Genomic DNA, 27178 nt, shown 5'->3' with positions numbered 1-27178 from the left:
CACGTGATGTAAACCCGGAAGTTCGGGTGCCAGCCTGCACATGCACGACGGAACGTTGCTCTTCCGGGTTTCGCCGCTCCCGCGACAGCCAGCTAACCGGCATGCATGTGTGCACAGGAATGCTGAAGAGGAGCCAGCGAGGCCGCACATTCCTCACGGGATGGTTTCGCGTGCCATTTCCGGCACACGTTCCATTGGTTCACCAACACTGGTATATACAATGGGGAACAGCATTGTTTTGTGTCAGGCTTCACACCAGGAAATCTCAGCTCTGCAGATACTTAAATCTTATTTGGTAATTTGGCTTAATTTGGCAGAACTCTCTCCAAAATAACACAATGATTAGAATCTTTACTGAAAACAAAATGATTGGCCCTCAAAAAGTGCAATGAAGCCAATGCAGTTATGTTATTTGTGATGTAGATATTGGTTCATTCTCTCAATAGAATTGAGGTACAGGTGAGCTATATTTTGTATAGTGTTTTTCATCTAAATATATTGTGCTAGTTGTAACTAGGATGGGGCCCTGTCTGAATCAAAATCAAGCTCCATGTTGTGAGGGGGTGGATGGATGACCATGCCATTCTCTGGCACTATTCCAAGATAAATCACAACTTGCCTTATAATACACAACCTGTTCTCCCACACTTATGAGTATGCACACTGGCTCTGGCTCTTGCTTGCAGTGCTATTGGCAAGATCCAAGGGAATGGGATAGACGATCTATCATCTTTCACTCATATATAGATCCTCATAGTAATGGAATGAGCTGAGAAAGTACTTAATTTGATTTAATTTTATGTATCTTTATTTTTATAAATAATTCAAGGTAGAGAACATACCTAATACTCTTCCTTCCTCCCATTTTGCCCACCACAATCCACCTGTGAGGTGGATTTGTCTGAGAATGACTAACCCAAAGTCACCCAGCTGCTTTCATAGGTAAGGCAAAAGACTAGATCTCATTATTTCCTGGTTTCTAGCCTGGTGCCTTAACCACTAAACCAAACCAGCTTTTATTTATTTGACTCTTAGTCCCATAGGTGATTTTTCAAGAGGCAACTGGACTTTCTGGTTTTTCTTTGAAGATGTTTCACTTGTCATCCAAGAAGCTTCTTCAGCTCTGTTCCAGCTCAGCAGAAGTTTGCAAAAGATGATCCCATGATCCCCGGGACACTGCAACCATCATAAATACATGCCAGTTGCCAAGCAACCAAATATTGATCACGTGACCATGGGGATGTTGCATTGGTCATAAGTGTGAAAAATGGTCATAAGTCACTTTTTGCTGTTGTAACTTCGAATGGTCACTAAACGAATGGTTGTAAGTTTAGGACTACTTGCACGGCTAGGATAGAGACCTAAATAATAACTGATGCTGGAAGCAAGGTATCAGCTGTATTTACTAGTAGGAACTAGTAAATTATTCAGTATCCTGAATAAGTTGTACAGTATCTAAAATCCTGAATATTGTTAAACATAGGCAGAATTAAGCTAAGTGGACCAGTATGCCAACTCTGCATAAAGCTATATCCTTTCTCACATCTTTCTTTCTCCTTGTTAGCTTTTTCATAATTTTCCTTAAGAAAATTCACAGCAACGGGAAGGGAAAGGGAAGGAAACTTGCACTTGTTCACGTCTATTTTTATTTCATGATAGGGTTCTTGAGAAGCAAGAAAAAAATGGCAAAAGAACTTCAAGAAATAATACAAAGATGTGTAAGTACTTTATTGCTTGCCAAGTTACCAAGTTTGAAAATAATTGTTTTTATCTTTGAATATAATTAAATCTGATCTTCATTTTTTCAGTTTCTAATTTGGGGCTGCATTATCATTAAACTTGTACAAGGATGGAGATTCTGTGTCTAAATGATCTTGGATTAGACCCTGATATTTATTCGTGCTGTTAATAATCTTTGGAGTGCAACTCATTGTGTAGTCTATACTGATTTTTTTTTAAATTTTGTATTACGGTAATAGTTTGAATACAGTACTCTGTGTAATTGAAATATTAAGGGGCTTACATGTTCTTATACATTCTTTAAAAATGTTTGCAATAGTACAATATCAATATCATATGTTTCTGAATATCTTTATATTGTGAATTATAATTAAAAGATATATTCTTTCAGCAATTTCTTGATGAAGAGAATTTTAAAGGGGAAGATTATAATCTTTTTCAAGTTGCTGGACAGAAATGTTTCGAGGAAGGGAATATAGCTGAAGTATTGGAAATTGTACAAAATGAAAAAAATGTGGTGAGTGAAAAATACATTTTGTTTTATGTCTGATTACAAACATGAAAAAATAGGAATTATGTATGGTCTTACTGTAAAGCAGAAGCTAAACATCTTAGTATGTTATTTTAATTTGTTTATTCAATTTGGATGCTGCTCAACTCCAACCAAATCTGGTGGCTCACATCAATAAATAACAAAAATAGTGGGATGCCAAACATGAGCTGAAGCAAGTACAAATATAACTAGAAAATAATCACAATATGGTAATACATCAACAAAACAAACATACAGGTAGTCCTCCACTTATGACTGTGTTTGCGCCTGCAAGGTTGATTATACTTGTGATAGTCATAAAGCAAGTCACCAAGTGACTGCACTTGATTTTACAACCTTTTTTTGTGGTGGCCATTAAGCAAAACACTTCAAAGTGAATGCCGTAGTCATCAAATGAACCATAGTTTGCTATGGGGTGTTATTTTGCCAGAAATCTGAAGTAAAGACATAAATCATGGTCACATGATTTGGGACACTGCCAGCAGCTGTAAATGTGGGCCAGATGTTGAGCGCCCAAAAGGCAGTCACATGACCACAAAGAGGGATGTTGGTACTTCGAATCTGAGTTATAAGACTCTTTTTCAGGGTCCTTGGTAACTTCATATCCATTGTAACTTGAGGACTACCTGTAAAACATCATAAACGGGAACCACTCTACTCCAAGATCTGGATGAATAGCCAGTTCTTTGGGGTTTCTGGATTGCCATCGGGCATTTGATTCCCATTCAAAAGGACCAGTGGGAAAGGTTGATGAATGAGTTTGATAAATTTGTTTTTAAGCCAAGGTATATTATCTGTAAGGGGTGCTTGGTGCTCTCTGAGCTTAGTTGTTTTCTTGCAGACGTTTCATTACCCAAGCTAGGTAACATCATCAGTTACTGATGATGTTACGTATAGTAGTTTTCGGTAATGAAACCTCTGCAGGAAAGCAACCAAACTCAGAGAGCACCAAGGATCCCTCATTTCAATCCTGAGCTACGAATATTTTCCTTTATATTGTCTTTGTTCCATATGTTTGATTAGTAGCATGCATCCAGGATATGTAAGGATTCAGAGTTTTAATGGCATATGGCCATAGCTAACTAAATATCCATAACATGTTTCCTATCTTACGTTGTTAGGAAAAATATGTCTTATCTTAGGAAAAGTATTTCCTAATATTTGTTAGGAAAAATATTTCATGTGAAAAGGGATAAATACATAATGAAGATTGGATTTGCATACTGTGGTAAGCCATGGTCAATTGAATAAATTGCAGTTGACTGGGTTTGTACGCTAAGCAATAAACCCTTTTTCTATGCAGCTCAGTGGTCAAATTGACATAACAGGCTATGGCATAAAACAGATTACAAATCGTAATGCGCTATATAAATTAAGTCTGTGTTTGAATTGATCACAGTACTGTTATGATCTGAACATGTGAACTAAACAGGAACATTCTGTGCTAATAAGTTTATCTATTTTAATTAGCCTTCTATAAAAGAATCCTGTTTGCACCTGGTGCTAAAATCTTAGCTTAATGCCATATGAGCAAATCTGGATTTGTGAAATTCTGCTGACCAACTATAAGTTTATTTGGGAAGGTGTTCTTTAACTGGATTAACATGAGCAGAATGGCAATGCAACAAAGATATTTATTGGCATGAATTGGAATTTGAGACCTTTGGGAAGTAGAAGATGATACACGGGTATTTCTTCAAATTCTTCTAAAATACTATATAAGGTAATGGTAAAGGTTCCCCTCACACATACATGCTAGTCGTTCCCGACTCTAGGGGGCGGTGCTTATTTCCGTTTCTAAGCTGAAGAGCCAGCGCTGTCTGAAGACGTCTCCGTGGTTATGTGGCCGGCATGACTAAACGCCAAAGGTGTACGGAACGCTGTTACCTTCCCAACAAAGGTGGTCCCTATTTTTCTACTTGCATTTTTTAGTGCTTTCGAACTGCTAGGCTGGCAGAAGCTGGGACAAGTAACAGGAGCTCACCCCGTTATGCGGCACTAGGGATTCCAACTGCTGAACTGCTGATCTTTCTATCAACAAGCTCAGTGTCTTAGCCACTGAGACACCGCATCCCTTAAATTACTATTAAAATACTATACTAATAGTATTAAAAATACTATACGTTTCCTTTTTTAGACTATTAAATGCCAAAATAACTGATTTTTTTAAAAAATGTGCATATTTGGGGGTGAGAAGTAGAACTTTTGATTTTAGCATATTACTCCTAATTTACCACAGGCCTTGAGAACTTGGTGCTTATTGTCAGATATTCTGAACTATCACTTCCAAAATGTTGTTTTCTCAACCTCAGTAATTAGAGCTAATGAGTTCTGCAACATTTGGAGGGCATTAGATCATCTGTCCTTGTAATGGATTTTGGAGAAGCTTCCTGATCAATGATATGTGACGACATAGAACAGTTTGAATGTAGACCACTGTGTTTGCCTTTGATGTCTATTTTTAATTTTTTGTCTGCAGCTGAATTTTTTCACCCTACAGGTTATTATAAAAAATATGGGCTGGAATCTTATAGGACCTCTACTCAGATGTATGCTGAAACAAGGGCAAGATGATGTTGAGAGACAATATTGTATGAAAATGCTAGACAAGTTGGTAGAAGTAAGTTACAACATTTGTGCTGTAAACTGTTTTCTAGTAGTGTTTTTAAAGATTGTCCTTTGGTTGTGTCCTTTCATGCTGATATAGACAATAAACATTCTCAGATTTGTAGGCAACTGATCAAGAAATGGGTACAGAACTGAAGAAACAGGAACATTTAATGTCCCCATTTCCATAAATATAGTGAAAAGTGTTTTGAGAATATGAATGAATGAAGTGATAGTCAAAAGAATAAGAGCATCGTTTAGGAGTGTCAACCACTTACGCTGCACAATCAGGATTTCTAATAGAATGTAATGTAAATTGGCCAGTCAAAACCTATCATTTGAATTGCTATTGATGCTATTTAAATAGCTAAATAGAATCAATTCTGTTTTCATAGAAGAGAAGTAGAACTGTTTCTGTTTCAGAAAACCTTTAAAGAGCCAGTTTGGTATAGTGGTTAAGGTTCTGGTCTACAGATCAGGAGTCTGTGAATTCTAGTCCACCTTAGGCATGAAAAACTGGGGACTTTGGACCAATAGGAAAAAGAGTATTATGCATGTTCACCATTTTGAGTTACTTAAAAAGTAATAAAAGAGGGATAAAAATCTAATAAATATAAAATGTAATTTCATTTTAATATTTAATTGCTTAGGTCAGTAAATATCTTGATTAAAATGGTGACATATATTTTATTTCACCAATTAGTAAGTAAAAAAGTAACTTGTGTAACTATTTTAAATATCATGCAAAATATATCCATGTAAAATATCCTTAACATAGTAAAGATGACCATATAAGATAAAGATGAAAAATGAAGTTTCTTTCAAATCTGCTCAATTCCTAGTGGAATCATGATCAGGTAATTTTCTTGGCAGCAAAAGAAAAGTGGTTTCCAATTGCTTTCCTGCAGTCTTAGAAGCTTAGTTCTAGCTTTTCTTCTTTCTTGCAGTTATGCAGTGCAAAAGAGCTTATATTGGGCTTCCTGGAACAGATTGAACAAGCTTCTATGGAACAGACATCCTCAGTTATTTTACTTCTGCTTAAACCTTTGCAAGAAGGTAATAAGTGTCTTACTTTTCAAACTTTGAAATGATAACAGATGGACTGCCAAGTTATTTGCAGCAGAAATACTTGGGAACACGTCCCCTGATAGCTTATCTAGTTACAGTTAAGTGGTATCACACAAGGTTCTCAAAAGTCTTCCAAGACTGTTGGAAAATACTTAAAGCATCCTTTGTAAGTAACAGGTATTAGATTTTAGTTTCTTAGAATCTGTTCAAGTCCACTTATAGCCGTGATGGCGAACCTATGGCACACATGCCACAGATGGCACGCAGAGCCCTCTCTGCGGGCACGCAAGCAGTCGCCCTCGCATGCGCAGGTGCCTCCCACTGGCCAGCTGATTTTTGGGTCTCTCCCACGCATGTGCGGGGGTGGGGCGCATGCAGGAGACGCATGTGTATGCGTGGGAGGCTGGGGGGTTGCGCACACTTGGGCAGAGGGGTGCATGCGGGGGGGCGCGGGTGTGTGGACCGTTTTGGGCCTACCAGGCCTCCCTGCAGCCCACAAAATGGGGCAGTGGGGTCACATACGCGCATGCGTGGGGCAGCGGTGGGGTCACACGCACATTGCATTATGGGTGCAGGCATGCAATGACAAAAAGGTTAGCCATCACTGACTTATAGGCAGAAGAAGCAATTGAATCCCACTTAGTCAATTAATCTTTTGAGATGGGTGGAAGGAGAAAGTCCTAGGATGCTGAAAATCTGCCCTTGTACAATATAAGTGAAAATCCTGAAGTGTTTTTTAGAAAATAGTCTAAAATCACTTCTAAATCTCTCCCAATATCCAAGAAGTGATGAACTGTGAGGATGGCAATATATTTAATACTTGCTAAATCATAATCTGATTAATATGAAGCCATGAATTTTCTAAAAATATGGCTAAATATTGGCTGGCCTAATATCTCCTATTTCACGACTTGCTTTAATTACAGTTTGTTGAACAAGACAAACATGGTTTATGTAAAATGAAGCAGAAAACATAGTTCACAGTGTTCAGATGTCACAACAAACTAAACCAAGCAAATCACATTATGACTTGATACCTTTGAAGCTAGCTAATGGTTGTTCTTTTCTTAGATCTGTATGCCAAAAATATCTTGATGTCTAGTACTCAGATAATAAACTTGAATGTTCTCTAACAAGTATTTTGCTTTTTTTTTTTTTAGCGCTTCTTAAACTTGATACTAAGAAAGCCTATTCAGTGGGGTTGTCACTGTCTACCATTTTGAGCCAACTTTCCCTTCTGCCCATTCCTTACACAAAACAGCAACTGCAAGAAGACCAGCACGGGCTTTGCCAGTGCCTCAATGCTCTAGCACAGTTTGTCAGACCATTTGTCCATGAAATTGTTCACCACATGGAGATCATATCAGGTGGCAATTGCAACGATCTAAAGGAGGAACTACTAGGATTGTAAGTAAGCCACTTTCTTTTGCAGGGGCTATGTAGAGAATCCAGCACCATAGGTTTTACAGCTACTTGTAAAGTTGCAAGTAGCAATTTCAAAAACCGATCTGCAGCAGAAAATGTAGGGTAAAAGCGTTTTGGTTTCTCTTCCACCTTTTTTTTCCTACAATAAATGCTATTCTGTTGTAAAAGTGCACAGTCGTCTCAACGACGGACAAGAAATAGTTCTAGAGGACAGGATCATGTTGATCATAGAGTGTGGACATTAAAAAACAGGCCATGTTTCAATCATATCATCATGGCCACAGTCTTAACTTTTTCTACTAAACTGTGTAGAAACGCCAGAGGCTGCCTCTTATCCACCACTTTTTTAGCTGGTAAAGAAATCAGTGTAAAACCTAATGTTTGAGTTCATACTTGTACTAAACACAATGCATACTGTTTCACTAATACGTTGCATGAAATTGTTTTGTAAATCATGATTCGTAGTTTAGCACAGGTAAACCAAGGCAATAGGGCATATTAAGCAAAACATCCATTCTTGTCTATTCATGAACTTGATTTTTGTTACTTTTTTTTCTTTTTAGTTATTTTTATTAAAGCTCTTATTACTTTAGTTCTGTTGTAAAGTTACAAGCTTCATTTTCATTATAGCTAAAATATACCAGCTATGTCTGAACTCATATTTTGGTAGGAGAGAGGGATTGAGATACTGGTCCACAATGTTTCAACTAGTTTCATATTGATTCTGGGTAATACTAGTGGATTCTGTAAAGAAAAGTTTGAGATTCCGTAACACTTTCATTTTTGCCCATTCCGCTGGTTCTTAGTTCTAAAATACCTCAAATAACAAAGGCCTGTGCTGGCGCTCTTATTATTTAGTGTCTTGACTGATTCTGTGATGTGCTCTATTTTTGTTTTCAGTTGCCTGAAAAGTTTAAAATATCCATTGCTAATGGCAGAGCTTGATCCATTGCCTGAAGAGATGGCAGAGAATCCCCTAAGGCAGTTTGCAGCTGAGATCGTTGTAAGTCCACCTTGGGTGTGTCCTCTTTTTCTGCCCCAGTTGTAAGTGGAGTTAACAGTTATGTGTTAAATGATTTGCAAACTTTGGCTTCCTATCTGTATTTATCAAGATTCATGAACTGTATTCCTGAAAGCAGGGTGATTCAGATAAGGGAACTACAAACAGCCCCTTGAAGTGAAGAAATGTGAAGATAGTACAGATGAATTTCACTTTACCATGTCAAAAGAAGTTCTGATGAGAGTTTGTTCTATGCAGCTTCATTAGTAGTATCCGCTGGAGGGGAATTACAAGCGGTGGGGAATCACAAACACATGGTTATGTCATCTCAAAGATACGAGAGCTCTTGTGTTGTGTATAAATGGCATTATTACATAAGCATGCCATTTGTGCAACGCTAACATTATTTTTTGCATCCTTGCTTGCTTATACTGTGTATGCTGCTGATCTGATTATGTACTACAGTATAAATTTATCTATGTGCTTTTCATATCAACATGAGTTTACGTGTACAATTGACTTACTGGTACTGCAGCCTATCTGAATCTCTCTCTGTATGTATGCGCACACACATACACACATATTTACTTCAGCTTAGCTGAATCTGTTCTGAGTAAGCTTTTTAGAATTTCACTAAAAATTCTTCAAATGAAACATTTGCATACACTCAGTGTGTTTAGGGGAGGTAGACATTAAACTCTTCAGTTTGGTTTGCATTCATTCTAAATTTCCTTTCTAAGCCCAGATTTAGCAGGAAATGATGCTTGGATTCATCTCACAATTTACATGTATTTTGCAGATCAGAGACTAAACCAGAATAAAAGATAATTATAATAGGGGGCGCATTGGTTCAGTGGTTTAAAGACACTGAGCTTGTCAGCTGGATAGCTGACAATCTAGTTCAAGACCCGAGCTCCATGCAATAGGATGAATCTTTGTTACTTGCCTCAGCTCCTATATACCTAGCCATTCGAAAGCATGCAAATACAAGTAGATTAATAGATACCACTTTGGCGAGAAGGTAACAGTGTTCTCTGCACCTTTGGTTTATATGGTGGCCATGTGACCACAGAAATTGTCTTTGGACAACACTGGCTCCCTTGGCCAAGAAACAGAAATTAGCAACACACCTTACAGTCAGACACAACTGACAGGGAAACTTTTACCTTTAAAACAAACCATTTATGTTTTAGTATGTTGTATGACCAGTCAAACTATTAAGACAAAATGTGCTGTTGGGTTTTGGTTATTAACCAAACCATTGTGATTTGTTAATAATAATTAACCAATGTTTTTTTAGATAATGTCATAGCCCAGGCAGATTTCTCACTATAAATTCATGAAAATGATGATGATGGAATAAGTAGAACTATGGAGCACAATCTCTTTGTTCTAATAGCTCTAAGGAATGTAACTGAGAACAACAATGTTCTCTCCTTTTCAAGAGCTGGTATAGAAGTCTTATGATTTAAATATTAAATTTATTAAAATTAGGGAAGTAAAAAATTAAAGTTCATTTTGTCTTTTTGTAATCAAATGGCCTAAATAAACTTTTCATAGATAAAAGACATTTAGCACTGATCTAATCACAAAGAACATCTCCAACATCAGTCTCCTCTAGAACAGTATAGAGAGGGCAGAGATCTAGTGAAGGTTTAAAAATCTTTAAATGGGACAAAATGTATATAAATGGAATTTGCACAAAGGCAAAAACTTCTCTTTTAAAATCGGAGGCAATTTTTGGAAACTGATAGACTAATAACACCAGAAAACAAAATACTATAAACACAAATCCAGGTCTAAAATATTTGTTAGAGATAGTCCTTCCTTAACTTTCTTTTCTTGGCTAGTTTTATTTATTAAATTTGTTTGCCACCATCTCTCTACAAGGTTACTCCATAGACTACATCCTTGCAATTCCTGTCTCCATAGATTGCATCCTTCAGCTGAAGTTTCAGAAACAAATTGCTTAAGATTTTGATGATTCCTGAGAGACATTTAGGTCATATTTCAGTGCTTCCCTCACCTCTTATCCCAGGGAACTTTAATTTTAATAGTAGAGAAAAATAGCTCAGGGATAGACTGTGGATTTCTTGGTGTTGTCTTGAGCTTGGTTGTTTTCTTGCAGACCTTTCATTACCCAACTAGGTAACATCAGTGTGAGTGTGGAATTTGCTGCCTGTTTTGCTCTTGCCACAGTTACAGGCACCCTGTTAGCCTAGAGCCTTCCACTTAAGCAATTACTTTTCTCTGCTTCTCAACTTAGAAAAACCAGCTCATCTTTTTCCTGTCTGCATTATGCATATAGCTTTTCCTCCCCTCCTTTTTCTCCCAGGCATTCTTCTTAAATATTCTCCAAATATTCAGCCCAAAGTTTTTATCCAGAAACGCAGAGTAAAGGATGTTGGGCATGCTCCAGGTTACCTATTTTGGTTTTTTTTAAAAAAATGATTGAGAATCTCTCTCACTTCTTTCTCTTTGCTTGCCCTTCTGCAGACATGTACAGTATGAGTTATCACCATAAGAGGGGGATGTTCCTTCACCTCTCTTACTCGGTGAGACTAGATTCCAAATGAGTGGATTTTGGATCTACGTAGCTAAAAAAGGGAAGACCATAGATCTATTTCCCTTGTGTCTGTGATTGTATTTGAAGTCGTCATGAACTTCTTGCTCTGGCATCTGAGCTATGGTGTTTGAAGCCTGAGGCTTTTGATTTTCATGCGGCACAAGGTTCCGTGAATGAGAACTTGCACATTACTACAGTATTATATGCAGTAAAAACTATGAATGTCCTTGAAATATTATATAAAGAGATGAGATATTAAACTAAGGAAGGCACATATATTTTTCTTCTTTATATAGTTTTAGGGGAAGTGAAATTCATGCTTAGACATTATGTCTGGGTGCATTTCAATATGTTTCAGTATTAAGATACTTAGTCATAAAAAGCAGTATTGCATGCTAGTATCTCTTTAATTGCAGCAGGAGATATTCTGTTTCTTTTAACAGAGAATTTTAGCGGATATTAGAGAATTATTTCCACAAGTGCGTTTTCAGCCAATATGTAAACGTGAAAACTGGGATGATGAAGACATATTGGAAATGAACAAGGAACAATCTTCAGATGCTTTAGCATGTCTATCTTACATAGTATTTGTTCAGGACTGCTTCGGTGTTGACTGCCTCCCAATAGTTTTCAAGTAAGTACAACATTGTTCTTATTTTTGTAGGCTTGGAAATTACTATTTGGCTAAATGGTTGAGGCATAGAAGACTCTGTGTTCCAGACTAGCTCAGCAGGGATGCTTGGCAAAAGATCATTCTCATTTGGGGGGGGGGGGACGAAATTTAGGATCAGGTGATGGACGGGCAGACAAGACCTATTTAAGGGAATAACATTTACACCAGGCCCCATAGGCAATTTAGTATATACTTTATTTTAAATATTCAGATTGGTTACCATATTCTTTTCAATAGGGCCTTATTTGTTTGACGCATGATCTTTGAACATTCTTAAGTGCAGTTATATTTTCTCTGAAAAAAACATTAATAAAATGTAGTGGTTGGCATAGAGATGTAACTTTGGTACACCCTGTAAAAAGTTTTTGAAAGATATTAATTTTAGTTGATTTTTTTAAACCATCCCTACCTTCCATAAGAGCATAAAGACCTGCATCTGTCAGTTGGCTTGGGGCTCCAATGGAGGGGTACCATATTGATGGATAGTTTAACAATGGATCCTACCCTCCCTTCTCATCATACTCCCACTCTTATCTTTTTACTAGGTTGATTTTTTTATAGTATTGCATACATATGTACGTACATACATACACACACACATATTATGTATACATAATATAAATGCACAATATACTCATGCATATATAAATATAATATATTTATATTATTAGATAGCAACTTTATATAGTATCTTTTAATATTGTAGCTGGTCAGAGTTATTGTGCAGTAAGGTGGGTGGTTAAATGAATTTTACAAATAAATCCATAACCAATCACACAAATAGTATAAAAATGGTATAATTAGTAACAGTTAAGAAAAAAGGTCATATCTTTAATTTTATTTAAGCTACTGCTAAAGTAGAAGTAATATCCAATCTGAAATATTCAATTCTAGTGAACAAGATATGTCCCTAATGAATCGCCAGATATTAAAATACGACGACACAAAGTACAAATCCTAAATTTTTATCTACTTCTTTAGGAAGTTGTTATCAATTGGCATGGTATTAGACTTATTGTAAAAGTATTCTAATCCGAAAATATTTTCCATACAGTTTTAAATAAAAATAATTATAACTACTGGAAATATAATCAGTGTATAGCACTGATTTACATTCAAAATCTGGTCTGCACAATCCTTGAATGTGACAAGATTGTTTTATTAAGTGTCTGAAAGATTACTATATTAAAATTAGCAAAAAGTGGGGGCATTCTTGGCATGTGTCCTGTCTCATTTTTATTATCCCTTTAGGATTATCTCCTCCATAGTAAAAATGGGACAAAGTTACTTCTTTTTATCCAGAAATAAATTCTAAAGAAAATCCTATTTCTTTATCACTTGTACCAGAAACTTGAATTACATATTTTCTAAACCTTTTTCTGCATCTAATGATGCCACTACTGTTCATTTTCTTTCATTGTAGAATTATAATAAATCTACTAGTAGTCTGATATGCCCTTTCATAAAGCCAGATTGTACAGGATGAATTAATGAAAGTAATGCTTTCGTTAAGCTTGCCAAAGTAGCTATTTCTGGAAGATTAGTTCGATTTAAAAAGGCTTCCCTCTGGGACTTATAATATTTCCAGAATATACATTCTTATAAAATTCCAGAAATGACAATTAGTTTCTGCTTGATCACTATGAATTATCCCCATGTATCTCTTATTGTTGTTGTCTTATTTTGTTCCAATTGTTTTAAATGAGAAGTTAACAGTGTAGCAAATTTCTCCCATCACAATGAAACTGCTTAGTATGCTCTAATAACTATTCAATTTTTAAAGTATATAATTTATCAAATGTCAATTAAGTTGATATAAAAGCATGATCTGCTTCCAGAATGTGAATCTTAACATACATGGTTAAATTGTTATGTAGAAATCCTTTAAAGGCTCTGTATATTTGGAAAAAAAATCAATTTCTTAGATTATTGTTGATCCTAGGTTTGTCTATTGTAATATTACTTCCATTAGTTGATTTTTTTTCTCATGAACAGCAATATTACTTGCTCGTAATAAGAAATTATAATTGTAATTTTCACTAATTGAGCATCCATCAAGGACCTAAGAAATAATGCCGTCTTGAACAAGCAACATGTGTCACAGACAAAAAAGTATAGCCTTGCTTGTTTAAATATAATTGCTATTACCGGTATATATCAGGTAGATTACACTTTTGGATGTAAGTTTGAAAGATATTCTAGCTCTAAAGACTTTTTCCCCCTCCTAGAAGTCTTGTCTCACTTCGCTAACAAAACCAAATTTATGTAAATTAAATTCCCCAGGAATGATAATCTGCCCTACTTAATAATTCAAATAAATTTGCAAACAGTTACGTTAAATAACAGATTTCTTGTAGAGTCGGTGACTGAAGCAACCTATTTGCTTAAACAAATAGATATTTAGTTGGCTGCAAGAATTTATCCAAGCAATTTGGCAGTTGAAAATGGAGATTATATAGTGATTTTCAGACCCAACATTTCTTAATTCCACTAGCAGATGAAGAATTTCCACTCATATTAAACTGATTGATCCATTGTGTGAGAAAAGATGTTTGTCATAAAGGACAGCATGAGTTTCTTCCAATAAAACCAAAGCAACTTAAAACTATATCATCTTCTTCAGACTTAGTTATGCCTCTGATTTAACCAAAGAAAAATCAACACTGACAATATTTATTGTGAGGAATGATGATTAAACTAACTTTTGGTTAAATACAAATATTCTAGCAATTGAGACTACTTCATAATTGTCAACAAATATAATGCAAATGTCATATAATACGAACTCCAATTAGCATTTCTATTTATCAGCATGTTTATGAATAGTTATGTATTATGGTAGGAACCATAGTCATAACTGAAGAACATAATTGTTCTTATATGAATAAACAAAAGAAAGAAGAAAGGGGTATTTCCCCCAGTTTCTAAGGTTTTCCAGCATTCTAAGCCTCCTGTCCCACCCTCTCAAGGTTTGAATGTTAAAAAAAGAAATAAATGGAGGGGGGACTAACTTCCTCCCCAGCATGGAATATATGTGCATAAATTATATCACCTCTTTCAAATGTATTATTTCCCTATAGGTTGTACTATTATAGTATATTGAAATGGACTCTTCTGAATAGCCATCTTGTATTTATTAAAGGCCCTTTTAGGTTCACAGATTATTTTTTACTCCAGTTAATATAGTTAATATTTTTTCTTACTAAATATTTACTAACAACACACAAAGTTGCCTTCAAGGGAGAGAGAAAGAGAGAGAGGAGGGAGAGAGGGAGGAAAAGGGGAACTGTTCAGTAATTCACCATCTTACCAGGAGTACATCTACCATTTTTTTTAGTCTGGTTTGCTGAATTTTCCAGCTTGTTATGCTCATTATTTAGATATTGAAAGTGACTGCCTTTATCTGATAAATTATTCTTACATGTATATATGTATATATCACTCTCTTTTGTAGCCCATCATATATTTTGCAGTGCAATATGGTACATATTAGAGCTCTGTTGAAAAGGTAAGTATGCACTGTGTTTCCAAAGATTTAAAATATAGTGTTGGGGGAAAAATAGAGCAATTAATAGTAATTTGTTTGGAAATAAGGAAAGTGTATATGTCAGGTTCCAGTACACCCGTGAGGAAATTACAAAAGAACACAGTTCTGGTTTGTAAAATGTCTTTATCTCCCTCATGATACTCCTGGCACTAACTGACATTCATTAAAATGAAGTACATAGTCAGGACTAACCGCCTAGCTCCCTCCCCACCATTTAAATTTTCCTTAGCCCCGCCCAGTCACCCATGCACGTGTTCTACCCCTCTCTCTTCCACCAGCCGGTTCATTTGACAGCAAGCCGGGAAGCCAGCAGAGTCTAAATGTCATTCACACCCAGTGCACATGCACACATGCGTTCATCCGCTTCTCCTCTGTGTAGCCGCCTCACAGCTGTTCAGCAGCCATGTAATTAGCAGCAACAGTTCTGCTGGGTTTTTCTTGTTCTTCCTCCTCCCATCGGCAGTTTGGCATGGTCCGGCTTTTCGGTGGTTTTAGTGTTTGGCTCCAGTGGTCCACTGGATGTATTGTGTGGTGGGCATGTCTTTCTCGGGTCCCCATTGGAAAGGCAGTCCCGGCTTCTCCATTCCCATCGGAATGGCAGCCCCGGCACACCAAAGCTGCCAGTATACTTCAGTCTTATTCGGCTAAATTGTGTTTTAATATTTAAAGTTGAGTTTGCACTGAACTATAAAAGCTCTCTCCTTAACACTTGGATTTGAGAACATGTGTATAGTATTCCATTTCAATAGTCATGAGAGGACTTGACAAAACATGCTGTTATGTGGATAGCTAGCCTTGAAAAATATGGTACAATAATCCTGTCCTTACCTCTATAATCTATTCTTAGAATAGGTTTAGTTTGAAGGTCTGTGCTGGGTCTTGGTATAGAACAGACCATGTATCTTGAAAATATTACATTGGTGACAAGAATCTGACATTGTTTCTAAAAAAGACAACAAAATAGAAACTTTAACAAACTAGTTATTTATTTTACAGGACAGAAGAACCTGTTTTATCAAAAGGACTTGTAAGTATATAATATGCATAAATTATTTTTCCTTCTGTTCTTAGAAAAGATAAATTCATTCCAACTTTCTTTAAAATTGAACACGCTTTATAAGCAAGCTTGAATTCATGTCAGCTTGCTTAAAAATGAGTCAGATTGAATTCTTAGGTTCAGTTACGCTGAATAACTCTAATCTGACATCTAATTTAATGGGTGGTTAATAAAGGTTCCTCAACCCAAGCTTGGCTTCTAGTGCCTATGTAGTTTTTGTAGCAACTGCATGAAAGTGATTTACCACTGCCATTGCTTTCATTTAGTATGCAATTTCCAATTTAACCTGGGATTTTTTTAAGGCATCTAGTCGAAATATTCATTACATTCAACCTCACCTAACTTTTTTTTAAAAAATAGCCCAAGTTAAACCATATGCTTAGATATATACGACATGGATTTTATTTACTGTTACAGTATAACATAAAATTATTCCTGGAAATATAAGTTATTGTTAATGGACGCAGTTGTGTAAAGTGTCATATGCCATATCTAACAAAGAAATTGCCATAGTCAAAGCAGACTCTTTAGCTGGGTTTGCACACAGCCTGAAGTTATAGTGTAGTTTGAACTTAAGATTTTGAATGAGTTATTGTGACTTATAAAACAGATCAAGATTGGAACAATCTATTTACCTGATATAAAACTAAGCTATAAAGCATGGTTTACAGATGGTTGGATTTACACTATGAATTAAATCCATATAAATTGCTGACCTTGCTTGATTGCAGCAGTTTAAAAATTGGATAATGTGAACAAGGAGAAGAATTGATTATTCTCCATAAGGAATCTGAATACATTTAAAAAAATATACTTCCAGTGTTCTGTTCTATATTTAGGGATTAATATACTGGGAGCAGTGCCAATAGTTCTTAAAAATAATATTTCAACTTAACTTACAGGCTCTTTTGGAGAACTGTCTCCTGAGATTGGAAAATAGTAGCCTTTTCCTTCAGTATTTGGAATTTGAAGGCTGTATTACAACACCTCAGGTAATGTGGGAAAACCATAAACTTTTAATTACCCGAATGCATTGTGTTGATATTTCTCAAGCGCCTTAAGATTGTCAATAGTATTTATTTAGGGCTGTAATGGGATTAATTAAACAGACTGATACAAAGAGAGTCAAACCCCCTATTTTGTTAAAGAATTTAGTACGTTTTTAATCTTGTGTTGTTTCTGTCATTTTAATGGAAAAATCATCTTTACATCCCAAAATTTATATGGAGCAAAAATAGAACTCTGTCTCCAGACACTGATACTGTACCACATATGCTTTCTACTTAGATACAATTAACTAACTCTGCTTCTCCTAAAAGAGAGGTGAAAGTGGTCAAATATTGTAAGTAGGCACCAATTTTTATTTCAATATCATACAGAGAACATAAAGAATTGAATAAAATATTTTGTATCCACTTTTGGAACATCAGTCCACATTTCTAAGTAAGAATACCAGCTGGCATCTACAGTATATTGGATGTTAAAAAATGGAAGCGGCGTGAAAGGCCAAATTGATAGTGTTGTGATATCAGAAGCAAGATTTTTTGCACACTCTGCATTACTGGTTTCTGCTTTCTTCTAAACATCTGCTATAATTTTCTGGCTGACTATGGTATACAATACTGGGCTTGATATTTCTAGCACTTATTCCATAATCCACTTCTTTCTGCCTTTGTTGTAAATCATTTTCCGCCTTTCCTTCTCCAATATATTTAGTGTGGTTTAAGAAAGGAGTCTTTTGTTTTTGTGAGTTAAAGATGGTTCCCATTGTATATAATAATTAAATTCCACAACTAGTTTATAGGTAAAGTCTAACATATACTATATTGCTGGAATAAATTCTATTTTGTATTGTTTTTAATGGCAGGATTTGGTCAAGATTATGACTCAATGCCCTTTTGAAACTCTGGTATGTATTAAAGTTTTCTGTGACTTTTAAAATTGTTGGGTTTAAAATGCATATAAAACTCACATGTTCCATATTTGTGTTTCTACCTAGAGAAAGAAGAGCTTGAAGATTTTGCAGCTGTATTTAGATAAATTTGATGAAGAGGGAAAATACATATTATTTAGGTATGTCTCATATCAATAAGTATTTTAACCAAACATTTAGTTAATGTGATTGTAGTACTAGTTTTTTATACATTCAAAATATGATCTTTAAGAAAAATTAGATTTCTCACAATTTTAGTCTGCAAATTCCATCACTCTCAGTTGGCGTGCCAATTGTTAGAAATAATGAGACCACAAGGATGGAGAAAAATGAGTTGGAACATAATTTTTCTTTTCTTTTTTGCGTTTTCTGGTTACAGATGTATATTGAAGACGAGCAACCATTCCGGCGTGGAAGGACACATTATTCAGAATATTAAAAATCAAATTGATTTGTCCTTAAAGGTGAGGAAAACTAATGAAGGCAATATAAGTGAAGGAGATAACTCCTGTAGATTTAAATCAAGTTTGGAATGTGAGAAGTACAATGATGTAGATGCAGACCGAGGGAGAACAAATCAATTTTCATTAGAAGTGCAAATGACCAGGGTCCAATTATCATACTTTATGATACATTGTATCATAATGGATTGATTTGTTCTATGATATATTTGTTTTCTTATTATTTAACATTTTCAGTATACTTGTGATGGAATGCAATAGGCTGGATTCCCAGGAGGGAGGGGGTACATTCTAGAGGAATAAGAGGCAGCTTAGTTCAGATATTTTGTGTCAGAGAAAGAGAGTGAAGACATCTCCTTCCTAATAGTACTCAGAGTATTTGGTAGATGCAGATACTAGAGAGCTCAGTCTGGCAAAATTCTGTATGTGAGTGTAGAAAAAATAAATGAGTTTGAAAGAATTATCACATCATTCTTGGGGCTTGGGCTTGACAATAGTTCAGTCAACTAATTATTACTGATAATGAATAATGCTACGAAAGCTAAGAGCAAAATACCTATTTCTTCTAGGCCAGGGTTGTCAAACTCCCGGCCTGTGGGCCGAATGCGTCAAGTGCTGGCCACGCCCATGCTTGGTTTAGCAAAGGGAAAAGTCCCAATACGTCACGTGACCACGTGAGTTTGACACCCCTGTTCTAGGCTGTCTGCTAAAATGCATATATTTTCAGTGAGTCCAAGTAAATAAGGATGGAAGAGCAGAATAAAGAAATGTTTACAAGTAAACATTTGCAAAAGGAACTACAATTTATTATCCTGGTTAATGAAGGTTAACAATGCAGAACAAATTAATGTTTAATTAAAAGCTGATGATAAACAGCTTAACAAACCCACAGTGATACTAGGTGCTGTAGCAAAAAAAAAAGTTTAATTCTCAATCGAGATTTCAGCAGGGACTTTAGGTGGTAAAAAAATTTTCAGCTTTTGCAGGATTGTGAAAAGATCTTTGGGCTTCATTCAAAGATTTGAGAACAAAAATAGCTGGATACCTCATATTTAAAAAAATTCTCTGAAAAGTATGATGTATCCTTATAACAAATGTGTTTCTATGTTAGTGAATTTCCTTAACATAATCTGGGCAGAGCATAATACCAATTTATTCTGTCCTCATTCAAGTAAATGTCTGAGGCTTATCAATTGAACAAAAAAAGGAAAAGCTGGAATGCAATAGCAGATAATATTCTGCCGATAATTATCTAGCAGATAATATTCTGGCAGAGTTAATACTTGCATGTATTAATGCTTCTATAAAAAGCACTAAAAGATTTTTTCCTCTCTTGCTCTGAAATTCCTATCATGCTTAAATTAAACTCATTGATATTGTAATATTACATTAGTTGTAGAATTAGCTGTGAAACTTCCCTGCAGTCAAGATAACCCTGTTGGGTTCTTTAATTTTGTAGTTAGAGAGTGAACATTAGTTTTGATATATCTCCCCCTTCCAGCCCCCATTTTATATAAGGTCAGGCATCATGTCTCTGCAGCTATCTTTATTAGTAGTAGTAGTAGTAAATAGTACCATTGAAGCTATGAACATATGTGAAAGCAGAATAAAAATAATTATTTGTTTCCGGTTTAGTGATTATTATTAAAACTGCATGGTATGTCAGAATACGCCAGTGCCCCTCTGACTATCTGTCTTGGTTGACACTCCTTTTTCTTTTCAATACTTTTCATGACCGCATTTAAAAGTGTGATTTTTGAATAAATAGTTTTTACAAATCTTGAAAAATGTGGGTTGCTCCAGTGGTGAAATCTAAAATTTGTTACTACTGGTTCTGTGGGCGTGGTTTAGTGGGGGGGGTAATGTGACTGGGTGGGCATGGCCATTTTTTTTTTACTTTTAAAACCATTTTTTACATGTAAAACCATGTAAAAAAATGCTTTCAAAAGGCTCTGACGATCCCAGCTGAGTTGCCTGATCATCAGAGGGTTTTTAAAAAAAACCTGGGATCATCAGAGCTTGGATCGTCAGAGGCATGTAAAAGAAAAAAAGCCTCTGATGATCGCCTGGCTCAGCTGAGCATGGGGGGCGGGGGCAGGGATTTTTGCTACCGGTTCTCCGAACTGCCTGCCACAATCGCTACCTACTTGCCCGAGCCAGTCCAAACCGGGAGCATTTCACCCCTGGGTTGCTCCATATAGATTAAAATACATTTAGGATATTTTATGCAATGAATTCCAAATATGACTTTTGGGTTTTACTGTTATGAACCTAAATGAAGATAAGGCCTGTTTAATTATATCTATCTATATACTACTAAAACTCTCCTGTCTGTCTGCCTGTAACATTCAGTTACCCGAAATGGTGCATCATAGGGCCACAGTTTTTGAATCATAGTATCTCAAAAGAATGTGTACAGAATCTGGGACCCATTATCCTTGTGGTATTGAAATTTCAAAGAACTTCAGACCAGTTGATTTGAAAACTTGTGGTGACTGCAATAATGCCATAGTCAGCTGATCAACCAGCGTCACATGTTTGTGATTTCTGACATTCCCTTCCAGCTTCTCATGACAATGCTTCAAAAAATGCTTCCCCCGCTCCTGATCATTCTGTTTCTCTGTTTAGAAAAGGAAATATCTCTGGAAGGATGACCCAATAGGTCATCAAGTTTAGGCTATACACAGTGCTTTTGGAATTCAATTGAAATTAAGAGAAAGAAGCAATTAAGGAAAGAGATTAAACAGAATTATAGATAGTTGGAATAAAAAGTGAATGTTTTTTTTTGAAACCTTTTAGCTATAATAGTAATGCAGACAGTATATGAAGCACTTACTACTGTTTCCTGTGTTACTTTTTCCACATCCACCAGAGGGAAGAAGGCAGCAAGTTTTTTACTGGACTCCAGCTGGTCTCTTTGTTGGACATGGTGCTCTCACTTCCTGAAGGTGCTGAAACTGATCTTCTCCAGCACTCAGATAGGTGAGATGTGACAAGGGTCACATAAAAGTATCTCTCTGTAGAGGTAGTCCTTGATTTACGTCCATAATTGAACTTGAAATTATAGTTGTAAATCAGTGTGATTGTTAACCGGGTCACCATGTAACCACAACCAATTTTATGATATTTTTTTTTTGTTTTTGTGGCGATCATTAAGTGAATACCATGTTTATTAAGCCAATCCATTTTATCCACTGGGCATTTTTTTGCTAGAAACCAGAAATAAAGGCCAGAAACTGATAAAAACATAGAAAATCATGGTCACGTGATCCTGGGACTCTGCAAATGACCATGAAGGTGAATTGGTTCCAAAATGCCCAAAATGTGATCATGTGACTGCAAGGGAATGTGTGGCTCTATTGGAAATCGGGCTGTAAGTACCTTTTGTGGGGGAGGTCACTCTTAACTTTGAACAGTTGCTAAGCAATTGGCCATTAAGAAAGGGCTACTTGTAATGGTCTGTGAAAATAAACTTGAAGAACAGGACTAAGAACCGCAGCAAAAGTAACTGTCCGATTTTTAAAAAGAGAGTGCAAAGCAAGAGTGGAATTTGAGAAAAGGCCTCCGACTTGATTCTCCATAGTTCTCTCTAGGATAAAGACAGGCAGTGGGAGGCACATTCAGACTTGCAGAGTTCTGTTATTTCAACCAGGGTGAAATGTACCGGTTCTGTGGGCGTGGCTTGGTGGGGGGGAGTAATGTGTGGGTGGGCATGGCCAACTTTTTTTTTTTTAACTTTTCAAAGCATTTTTTCTAATGGTTTGAAAAGCCTCAGGCAACTCAGCTGGGATCGTCAGAGAGGCTTTTTAAAAAATGCCTCTCTGCTGATCAGGCAACTCAGCTGGGATCGTCAGAGACTATTCAAAGCATTTTTTTTACCACCTCTTCGGCCAAGAGCTTGCAGAAAAAAATGCTTTGAAAAGCCTCTGACGATCCCAGCTGAGCCGCGCGATCATCAGAGGCTTTTTTTTTTACTTTTAAAAGCATTTTTTCATCGGAAGAGGTTGTAGAAAAAATGCTTTTAAAAGTTTTAAAAAAAAAGGCCTCTGATGATTGTGCGGCTCAGCTGGGCATGGTGTGTGGGGGGGGGGGGGCGCACAGGGATTTTTGCTACCGGTTCTCCGAACCACCCGCCACCATCGCTACCAGATCGGGCGATCTGGTCCGAACCGGGAGCATTTCACCCCTGACTTCAACCCTATAATGAAAATTAGTTTTAGTATTCATAACTTCAGTGTTTAAGCCTGGTCTGTCTCGAAGGGCTGACATTCTCTGAGGTATTTCATTACAGTTCTTATAATTTGTTAACAAAATAACTTTCTAAGAGTTCTTTTGCTTACTTGAGGTTTCACTGGAGTTTATAACAAATTATGAATTAAATCAAAAAGATAATCTGTTAAAAATTTGTGGAATAATCTATTCACTAATCCAAATATGTCATTTTGCTTTTGCCATTCACTTAATCTGAACATTTATTGAGATGCTAACTATGAAGCCATTCAAATGTGTTGCAGATGTAATGCTGCACATTATAGATATAAGTTTGACAACAAGCGCAAAGCATATGTTATTTGTAGGAACTCAACATATGCTCAGCATTTGCCAGTACTCTTATTAAGGGTGAAAAATTGAGGCAGGGTACGAGGCTGCTAGATAAGCTGAAAAATTTTTTCCCAGTAGAGTAGTAAAGATCAAAATGTTGTTACTGTTACTGGTCAGTAGTAATAAATAAAATATCTGGAGGAATACACATTGCCATTCATGCAATGGAAATATTAAGAATCCTTTGTAATACAGTAATTTTTCTGTATCTGATGAAAAATTTATGGAATTGAGAATAGTTGTCACAAATGAATATATCAGTGCTTGATGAATAACATTTTATGTAGCTGATTATTTGACATTTCTGATTTTCAGGATAATGGCCTCATTGAATTTGCTCAGATATTTACTTATTAAGGATAATGAAGATGTCAATAAGGTATTTTTTAAGAAAAAAATTATTCTGTAATGATTGTATGGAAAAAAGTTATATGACAAAGATAGATTGTGTCATTGTAGACCTTTAAAAATGGTACAGCTGAAATATATTGAAATATTGGATTGTTCTTGAATATATTAATCAACTTTAAAAACTGCTCCTTTCTCTCACAGCAGGTCTCTGGGTGATGTACAAGTAAAATATAAAAGCATAAAAACTGTATATAAAATTATATTAAAAGGCAAAAATAGTTAATATTCAGAATTAAAATATCAGGGGGAGGGTGTTCAGGGCACTTACTTGCTCCATGGTTCTGTGCTTCTATGGGAGCCCCAAGCAAGGAGGCAGAAATTATTCCTTTGATTTGCATGTTTTAGAAATTCAGATTACAATTTTATTTGTGTTTTTTGAATAGCCACATATAACAATTCCTTTGAGTGATCCAAGAAACATCTTAAAATCTTTCTGCACTTTGTATCTCATGTAATGATTTCTGCATGTTTCTGCATTATTATTATTATTTTAAAAAAGATATTTCACTATACAGTTAGAAGCAGTGGTGAAATCTAAAATTTGTTACTACGGGTTCTGTGGGCGTGGCTTGGTGGTGGGGGTAATGTGACTGGGTTGGCGTGGCCAATTTTTTTTTTTTACTTTTAAAACCATTTTTTCTGTAACCTCTTCGGCGAAGAGGTTGTAAAAAAATGCTTTCAAAAGGCTCTGACGATCCCAGCTGAGTTGCCTGATCGGCAGAGGCTTTTTTAAAAAGCCTCTGCCGATCAGGCAACTCAGCTGGGATCATCAGAGGCATTTAAAAGAAAAAAAGGGTTTTTTTCTTTTAAAAGCCTTTGACGATCCCAGCTGAGCTTGCGCGATCATCAGAGGCTTTTTTTTTTCTTTTAAAAGCATTTTTTGGCTGAAGAGGTTGTAGAAAAAATGCTTTTAAAAGTAAAAAAAAAGCCTCTGATGATTCTGCGGCTCAGTTGGGCATGGGGGGGTGGCAGGGATTTTTGCTACCGGTTCTCCGAACCACCTGCCTCAATCGCTACCGGATCGGGTGATCCGGTCCGAACCAGGAGCATTTCACCCCTGGTTAGAAGGGAATGCTATATATCAGTGATGGTTAACCTTTTCTGGACTGAGTGCCCAAAGGATGCACGTGCAAATGCAACATGGGTGCCCCCGAAACCCAAAATGCAATGCGTGCGTGGCCCCCGTGCATGTGCCCTGCCCCTGTGCGTGTGCATGTGCCCCGCGCATGCTCCCTGCCCCCATGTATGTGCATGCACCCTCCGCACGTGACCCACCACCGCGCATGCACAGCAGAGACCTGAAGACCAGCTGGCCAGTGGGAGGCGTACGCACATGTGCAGTGGAGCTGAACTGGGGTGACGGCTCACGTGCCATCAGAAAGGGCGCTGCGTGCCACCTCTGGCATGTGTGCCACAGGTTTGCCATCACGGCTGTATATTTTTTATGTCTGTGTATGGAGAAAAACAGCATTAGGAGCAGTTTATTCATGCAAACTTTGTTTCAATTCAATAATTTTTAGTCTCGTGGAAAATGATGAAGAACTTTGCTTTTCAAACTCCTGTTGCAACTTCATTCTCTAAACAAGTTCAGTTTGAACTGAATTCTCATAGTATAATTTGCTAAAGAGACCCTGTCTGGTGCGGTGATTAAGACATCAGGTTAGAATCTGGGAGACTGTGAGTTCTAGTCCCTCCTTGGGCACAAAGCCAGCTAAGTAACTTTGGACCAGTCACCCATTCTCAGCTCTAGAAATCTTCAGCTTCCAAAATCTTTCCAAGAAAACTGCAGGGACTTATCCAAGCATTTGCCCGGAGTCAACATTGACTCAATGGCACACGCAGAGAAATTTGCTAAAAGGAATAGCATGATGGGTCTTTTTGATCTGCATAAATAAAATATCCATATTTAATCAGTCTATGGTGAATAATTCCTGATACAGAAATTGAAATGCCATCACTGCAGGAGTTTCTTTTTTCTCTCCTACCCATTCACTCTAATCCTCCAGATTAAACCTGTTTGAGAATCTGCCCTGCTTTCTTCTGAAAATCTTTATAGGAGTTTATTAGCATACCTTCTCTTAGGTAAGATATAGAATCGAGGATGCCTCAAGACAATAAGAAGGGTAAATTTAACATTTCAAGCAAATCTTTTGAAATCACCCAAGGGAAAGAAGAAAGAGGGGAGCAAAGAGCCAGGACACAGCAATATAATTGCTGCTGGTAAATTGTGCTTTACCAAACAGTCCTCCAGAGCTAAATCTGTTCTGCTGGAGGGTTGATAGCTGTCAGGAGCCTTTTTCAGAGTTCAGGTCTGCTCCAGCAGATATTTTATGCCTCTCAAGCAGCAAGGAGGATATTGCCTCCATTTCTGAATTATTTGCTGCTCTCCTGTACATTGCCCCCCCTCTTTTTTTTGCAAGCTTTGCTCCCTGACCTGATTTTCAAATGTGCTTCTTTCTGTAACTAGTCAGTCAACATAAACCAATCATGCAAACTATCTGACATCCCTATTCTATTAAAAACAAATTACTGTAATTGCCCTGAAGTAATGTTGATTACTGAAGTGTAGAACCTTGCATTCTGATTCTAGCTGTATGTACGAAGAAATAAACGCTGGTTTTAACTGGATGTTTTCAAGTTTACTTCATCGGTTAGGCATGGTTCAGATTCACTTGGAAACTCTGGGATTCTAATACAAGATTGTACGTTTAATGTTTCATTTCAGTAGCACATGCTGGATAGCATGTGTCTACTAGGAAGTTAATCTCATTAACTTTATTTGGAAAACGGGGGGGGTGGGATGATATCAGGCCTCATCTCCATCCCAATGGGACTGGGACTGGGCAGGTTTGCCGGCTCCAGCTGCCTATCCAGCCTGTGTTTAGCAACAATATTTCCCTCTTTCCCTCCAGCTGTCATAATTTTAGCCTTGACACAAGGTCTTACATATTGCTGCATCTAAGAAGCCTCCATTAATCTTCTGTGCTGTCCTCAGACAGAATACATCAAAGATAAGGAGCTGCTTCTCTACCTATAGCCAAAGATAAATATAAGGCCCCTATGGGAGCCATGCTGGGCCCATAAACAGTGAGAAACAGTCACTACCCACAAAAATGCCAGTGGGTGGCAGTGTTGGTCCCATCTGATATACATCCCCTAAAATAGATGTAGGGCTTGCTTAGTGGTAGTTTTACCACTATTTTACTCTAGGAATAAAAGGATTTTCCATAGTAAGAGTGTCTGGATATTCCTAAATCCTTGGAGCAAAGTAATCCAGAAGGAAAAGGGTGACAGGGAAATTTAAAAATAAATAATTCAAAATGTTTCTTCTTAGTCTTATAATTCAAGGAGAATAATTTAAAAATAAGATTTCACTTCTGATTAGTTTTCACATATTTACAAATAAAGCATAGGTAAATGGCTTTTTTGGAAGGGGGGGTTGTATTTCTACAGAAGTTACTTCAGTATTTTTATATGACATAAGTTTTTCGATGGCTTAACAGACGCAGCTGCTTTAGCAAGTCCATCTTGCATT

The 27178-nt window shown here is 36.6% G+C and overlaps 1 protein-coding gene across 10 annotated transcripts in view; it reads left to right on the top strand.

The window, feature by feature from the left end:
* GLMN (glomulin, FKBP associated protein) overlaps positions 1-27178 on the top strand; it is a 36363-nt gene that overhangs the window by 4354 nt on the left and 4831 nt on the right. For 5 of the 10 annotated variants that reach the window (XM_034437232.3, XM_087889952.1, XM_087889956.1 and 2 more), the window contains 15 exons: positions 1660-1718; positions 2132-2257; positions 4794-4913; positions 5848-5956; positions 7129-7375; positions 8294-8396; positions 11403-11593; positions 15087-15140; positions 16176-16206; positions 17139-17228; positions 18104-18145; positions 18236-18309; positions 18549-18633; positions 21503-21612; positions 23548-23611. In XM_034437232.3, coding sequence (XP_034293123.2) covers positions 1660-1718; positions 2132-2257; positions 4794-4913; positions 5848-5956; positions 7129-7375; positions 8294-8396; positions 11403-11593; positions 15087-15140; positions 16176-16206; positions 17139-17228; positions 18104-18145; positions 18236-18309; positions 18549-18633; positions 21503-21612; positions 23548-23611 — 1505 coding nt within the window. Of the gene's footprint in view, positions 1-1379; positions 1719-2131; positions 2258-4772; positions 4914-5847; positions 5957-7128; positions 7376-8293; positions 8397-11402; positions 11594-15086; positions 15141-16175; positions 16207-17138; positions 17229-18103; positions 18146-18235; positions 18310-18548; positions 18634-21502; positions 21613-23547; positions 23612-27178 lie in introns of those variants that run through there. The other 5 variants (XM_034437227.3, XM_034437229.3, XM_087889954.1 and 2 more) reach the window with 2 other exon arrangements.

This window comes from Pantherophis guttatus, chromosome 3 (genome assembly GCF_059756535.1).
Source record: "Pantherophis guttatus breed Tessera chromosome 3, ASM5975653v1, whole genome shotgun sequence".
Lineage (NCBI taxonomy): Eukaryota > Metazoa > Chordata > Lepidosauria > Squamata > Colubridae > Pantherophis > Pantherophis guttatus.
Note: the sequence above shows the minus strand (reverse complement) of the source record. Positions and strands in the feature narration are given on the sequence as shown.